The sequence below is a fragment of the Gigantopelta aegis genome, chromosome 2, assembly GCF_016097555.1.
Source record: "Gigantopelta aegis isolate Gae_Host chromosome 2, Gae_host_genome, whole genome shotgun sequence".
Lineage (NCBI taxonomy): Eukaryota > Metazoa > Mollusca > Gastropoda > Neomphalida > Peltospiridae > Gigantopelta > Gigantopelta aegis.
Window position 1 is genome coordinate 2,006,923 of NC_054700.1, and position 6,796 is coordinate 2,013,718.

Here is a 6,796-nt window from a genome sequence, read left to right on the forward strand (position 1 = left end):
ACAGACAGGACAGCCCATACATACCACGACCTTTTTTATATCAGTCGTGGTGCACTGGCTGGAACGAGAAATGGCCCAATGTGCCCACCAACAGGGATCGATCCTAGACCGACTGCGCTTCACGCGAGCTCTTTTTCGCGGGGGGGGGGGGGGTAAGGGTAAGTCCTGCCCCTTCTCTAAAGACTACGTGCGTATATTAACGTTCAGCATGCAGTAGCCTGTGATTAATGTGTTAGTGTGTTCTAGTCGTGTCGTTAATACAAACAAAGAACCTGTCTTCACTAAGTGTGATCATTACCACATGATTCCCATAACAATGTGTTGAGGTGCGGTAAAACAAACAGTCCTTTCCTTTCCAAAAACAGCTGGCGGTTTCAACTACAAACGGAGTTTCTTTTTAACGTCCGTTCGTGTATTCAATTACCATAATTTAATCACAGACGTATATATATAGCCTCCAATCGTTTCCTGTTCTGCCTCTTTCGCTCTCCTTATGGGTTCCAGTTATCTGCTTTCACGTAAGTATTCAATATCTGAACCACAGGAGGCAGACATCAAAAGTTGTCCAGAGTGTTGATATATTCTGATAGACATTCTGAATTTCAAAGACGCACGCTCGGAGATGAAACAAAAAAACTACGGAAATCAGAGGATGTAATCAAAACAAAAACACTTAAGGAATATGAAATATAAATAATTATTATTTCCATCAAATTTGAGAAACCGATATGATACTGGAATGTCAGATTGTGATTTAAGAAAATACCAAACTGTCATTAATGCTACGAATAAAATACAACCTGTGAAGGTTATCTAGTTGAATCAGGGGCGGATGCAGGGGTTTTCCAAGGGGTTACACTTCAAAACCATCGATTACCGGTGTAACAGACAAAAATATACCCCCGCCAAACTATACTCGGGGTAGAAGTGGTCTAGCCTGTTTTATTCCCCTTGCCCTAACCCTAACCCTATTGCTTTCATAAAAATAAAACTATCACAGATTAGTCATTTTAGAAGATATTTTGTTATTCTCTAGCCCAAAATATATAAATTATGATGGAAAAAAATCCTCTGGACATTAAAATACAGACTAGAGAGGTATATTCTGGGTTAGCCTGTTTTATACCGCGGGGTATATTCTGGGCTAGTCCAGTTTATACCCCGGGTATAGTTTTTCGGGGAGCATATTTTGGGCTATTACACTGGTTTTGGTGAAATTGTGCTTAGGATATTGGGTAGTTAAAGGTCAGTAGCTACTGGGTTCTTACCACGGTACCGGATCTAACAAAGAATAACGGTCCTGCTTAAAGGTAGTACTAAACCAAATAGCTTCCGGCTGGGTCAAAGTTCGAGGTCCTGCCATTGGTGATAAATGTCAGTGTTTGTTATGATAAAATGTTGGTTCATCTGGCCAGTAAATGTTTTGTAATTTAATTTGAACTAGTATCAATGTACAAACTACCATAGTGCTTGAAACATGTGTGGGGTTATAGCCCGGGTACTCTGCCGTTCGAGAGCTAGACGGACATCTGTACGGTTATGGTCGCTCTCTCCCGTCAGAGATCACTCTATAGCGAAGACGCGGAATGGCTGACTACCACACGATAGACAGAGATTCCCGCTCTAATGCAACAACAATTCTAAGTTTGACGCTAAATACCTGTACATTAATAATTTCGAGTTCGTCGATAATAAGTAGTTCACTTATTAACCACTAATACACACACTACAGGAAGAAACCCGACAGCATCCCTTTCAATAATGTTACGGATAAATACGTAGGTGCTGACGGGTTTCCCTGGTTACACAAAGATCTGTTGCTGCTAATGGAAAAAGGTTTTTGACATCCCATATCTGATGATTTTAATAAAACAGTGTGATCTAGTGGTGTCGTTAAACAAAACAAACTAACCTGCAATGGCAGCACACTCACTTTGCTATCAATTCAGAGACCCTACCTCACTAACGATTTACATCTGTACTGGAGAGATCCCTTTACGATCAATTCAGAGACCCTATCTCACTAACGATTTACATCTGTACTGGAGAGATCCGTTTACGATCAATTCAGAGACCCTATCTCACTAACAATTTACATCTGTACTGGAGAGATCCGTTTACGATCAATTCAGAGACCCTATCTCACTAACGATTTACATCTGTACTGGAGAGATCCGTTTACGATCAATTCAGAGACCCTATCTTACTAACGATTTACATCTGTACTGGAGAGATCCGTTTACGATCAATTCAGAGACCCTATCTCACTAACAATTTACATCTGTACTAGAGAGATCAGCCAGATAACTGAGGTATGTGTCCAGTTTAGCGTACTTGAATGCTAAGTAAGTATGCAGAAATGTAAATATAAATCATGGTTCTGTGGGTATCTATAAACAAACGTTTCTTGTATTTATTTCAGATCTGTGATGCTCCAAAGGAAAAGGACGAAGTCAGTCGGGGTTGTTTCTGCTGCTGAAAATAAATGTATAAAACATAATATTAATAAAAAGAAATACCAAGCCAAAATGTGTGTTGTATACTGAAAAACAAAAGATAAGTTTCCAATACATTTTACGAAGCGACCGTGGGGCTATAATTAACTTAACACGGGCGTAGGAAGGTGCCACAAACTGTGTGTGTGGGGGGGGGGGGGGGGGCACACACACACAGACACCCACGCGCACACACACACACACACACACAAAACTATATAAAAAAAACATCGCTACTGCTACAAAGTGGGGGCACATGCCCCCCCCCCCCCCCCCACCCACCACACACACACACTCCTCACCAGTGCCTCGTGGGAAGGGACCAGTGCATTAAAAATCTCTGCGTTGGGAAGAAAAAATTTAGCGGTTTCCTCTCTAGGAAATTATCTCTTGCAACTACTAATGGAAAAAATGTAGCAGATTATGAACGTGTTCTAGTGGTGTCGTTAAACACAACAAAATTTAAATTTAATCTGAAGGTTTTGTTTTTCTAAACTTTTTGTTTTTGGTTTGTGGTTGCTTTTTTTCTTTGTTTTTTTTAGGGGGGGGGGGGGGGTATTTATTATTATTATTATGTTGTTGTTGTTGTTGTTATTATTAACTGTACTTAGGTGTGTTTTTTCTGTTTTTGTTTTCATTCGCAAATTCCCTTACCTTTGCGACATGAACACCATCCTCACTACAATTCATCTTTATAATATTTAGCGAATCATGATGACCCTCAAAAGAATGATACAGACAAAAATCTGATGTGAATTCAGGAAGCGTTTTATTACGAACATAATCACGGAGTGATTAATTCCTGATTACACTGTTTGAATGATCCAATTATCAGATGACGGAGTCCAGATCCTCTGGTCTTGTTATTCAAGTAAAAAAAAGAAAGAAACAAAAGTGCAAATTTCTCAATTAAGAACAAAAACGTATAAAGGGCTGTAATGAAAGGTGACATTTCTTTGTAGACATCCTCCACGGAAGGAAGTTGAACGCTGAAGAGAATTCTCCATAAACGTGAAGAGAACAAAGTAGAATATGGCTGACAATATTACACTAATGACTCCACTGGGCTGGGGTTTTTCGATGAAGGAGGCGTAAACGTTTTTTAAATGTATCCGACACCGGATATTGCAACTGTCTGCGATAAATCTTGCTAGGACATCTAGAGAGCATAATGATTTTTTGTGTGTGTGTATGTTTTGTTAAAGGGGCTATCCTAAGCGTAGTAGAACATATTTCGCATAATAACGATTTTCTTTCATTATTATTATTATTATTTTTTTTTTTTAAAACTAAATTGCGACTATAAGTGATCTTTTTATATGCACCATCCAACAGATAGTATACCGCACACCACGGCCGTTAATATACCAGTCGTGGTGCACTGGCTGGAACGAGAAATAGCCCAATGTGCCACCGACGGTCATCGATCCTAGACCGACCGCGCATCAAGCGAGCGCTTTACCACTGTGCTACGTCCCGCCTCCGAGTGTTTATCACGATAGTAAGATTGAATCGGTATGTAACAAATTTAGGTCTTTCATAGGTTATGCCAAAGGAGTGGCAACAACAATTCTGACCATGGGAATACATACAATTAATATGTGTATTTATGATAATTTCATTATAGCTGATATAAATATCGAAGGAGAAAGGTTAACACTTGACAATATGTATGGGCCTAATGTTGATGACCCAATTTGGTTTTTCAAAATATATTGGACTATATTGAAGATTTTCAAAATAAAAAGTACATAGTTTGTGGTGATTTTAATTTGGTATGGAATCAGAATTTAGATACTAGATATTACTTGTGTATAGGAACCAACCGAAGGCACAGCACAAATTATAGAACATTTGGAAGCGTTTGACTTAACATACCCTTCAGAGAATTGTACTCAACTCTTAAAGTGACAGACCATAGGTTTTAAAGACTAAGACGTATTTTCACTATCTTAAACAACACATCTTTTGATATCTTTTGATATATCTTAAATTAGAAGTAGTTATATTTTATTTTATTGCTTTTATTTTTATTTATTGCTTTTTTTGTGTGTGTTTGTATTTACAAGGTACCTTTTTATTGACAATGGTACGTTTTATTGTTTAGAATATTAATTTTTGTACACCTGATGTGGTTCTAGTCATCCAGGATATTTTAATACCGCAAAATATATTTTTCATAATTCTAAAAGTGCAAGTTCGTCTGAGAAGTAAGGGTTATCAAGATAAGCTCTAGTTATTTGTAGACGGTATTTGCTCTATTTAACCATATAAAACTATTATTTGACTCTCTTATAACTGTATCTAAATGTGTTGTTGGTTCGTAGGTTAACTACAGTTAGTGTCATATCCACAGGCTCAAACTACGGCGTGCGCCTTTAAGAGATATGCTAGGAGAAAACAAACCTCAATACAACAAGCTGAATTTGACTACATTCTAATATCAAATAATAGTATGTCTCTTTGTCTAGAACGCAGAAACTGAAAACAGTTAGGCGTGTAGGAGATTGCCCAAAAGTGCTCTAAAAATGACCGAAGTGGCAACTATCGTACTACCAGCTAATTTTGTGTTTTTATGAAAGTATGGGTCCTGACTATATCCTGAGTAAACATTACCCAGAATACCTGTGGATGAAAATGATGTCATCAATATGGCCGCCTCGATTTTGATAGTTTTGCATCTAATTCGGATAGAGTCTTCAATCTCTTTAGTTGTTCGACGTTTTAAGCCTGGACTAAGGTTGGAAATATTATAATACAATTTCAAAATAAGATTTCTTAATTTTTAGATATTAACAAATGTTTAAACAGTGGAGAGCACTTCCAATATGACTGTCTCAAGGCCAATAATGCTGTTTCTTAGCGATGGTGAAGTATGATTTACTAACTTTAAGCCGTGGCAGCTTTTCTGGTTATAGCTACTACATTACTAACACAAATTCATTTTTAAAACATTGCTTTATATTTTGGATCCTGATATTTAGTGTCTGACTGTATGATCACAAGAGATGCTAGTGTCATTTTCCTCAATTGTATTTTTAAAGATATCTAGCTATGTATGTAAATAACTTTCTTTCAGACACTCCCACACATGCAAGCATATAATATTACCACACACACACACACACGCGCACGCACGCACGTATGCGCACGCGCGTACACATGAATACACAAGCACACAAAGCATGCCCCTGTCACCGTTTCTAGTATGCTAGTTTCATTGTGATACAGGAGGTCTTACTCTGGTATATGAAGCCCTGGTACACATCTTTATTACAAACATTTTGAAGTGGATGAAAGATCAACATCATCTTAAGGATGAGATGACAACTATTGTAAATCTGCTGTGTGATGTACAGAAGATATGCACCGAGTAATACAAAGAGTACTGGTCTCTGTAAATCTCATGTGTGATGTACAGAAAATATGCACCGAGTAATACAAAGAGTACGGGTATCTGTAAATCAGCTGTGTGATGTACAGAAGATATGCACCGAGTAATACAAAGAGTACTGGTCTCTGTAAATCTGATGTGTGATGTACTGAAGATATGCACCGAGTAATACAAAGAGTACTGGTATCTGTAAATCTGATGTGTGATGTACAGAAGATATGCACCGAGTAATACAAAGAGTACTGGTCTCTGTAAATCTGATGTGTGATGTACTGAAGATATGCACCGAGTAATACAAAGAGTACGGGTATCTGTAAATCTGATGTGTGATGTACTGAAGATATGCACCGAGTAATACAAAGAGTACGGGTATCTGTAAATCAGCTGTGTGATGTACTGAAGATATGCACCGAGTAATACAAAGAGTACGGGTATCTGTAAATCTGATGTGTGATGTACTGAAGATATGCACCGAGTAATACAAAGAGTACGGGTATCTGTAAATCTGATGTGTGATGTACAGAAGATATGCACCGACTAATACAAAGAGTACGGGTATCTCTAAACCTGCAATGTTTACTATTATGAGTCTTGACAGGGTTTTTTTTTAAATTTGGTATCATTCTGTTCTTTAAGTATATGGTACAAGGAAATCAATTTATTCTCAAGAACTTTCTTTGGAAATATATAATATATAAAATGTAGTCACGGCATAGACCAACCCTATTAAGAATTGCTACAGACCATTTTCTTACTTTTGTTTCTTCTTTATTAGTGCCCCACGACTGGTGAATAAAAGTCGTGGTATGTGTTGTCGTGTATGTGGGATGGTGCAGATAAACCTAGCGGCTAATAGGAAACAAATGTAGCGGGTTTCCTCTAATACTACGTCTCAAAAATTGCCAAA

At 37.8% G+C, this 6,796-nt stretch overlaps 1 protein-coding gene across 1 annotated transcript in view; it reads left to right on the forward strand.

Annotated features, from left to right (window-relative positions):
• Positions 1-2,529, forward strand: part of LOC121379699 (zinc finger CCCH domain-containing protein 13-like) — an 11,336-nt gene extending 8,807 nt beyond the window's left edge. The window contains exon 4 of the mRNA XM_041508353.1: positions 2,423-2,529. Within this exon, the coding sequence (XP_041364287.1) occupies positions 2,423-2,479 (57 nt within the window). The 3' untranslated portion in view covers positions 2,480-2,529. The remainder of the gene's footprint in view (positions 1-2,422) is intronic.
• The last annotated feature ends 4,267 nt before the right edge of the window (positions 2,530-6,796 follow it).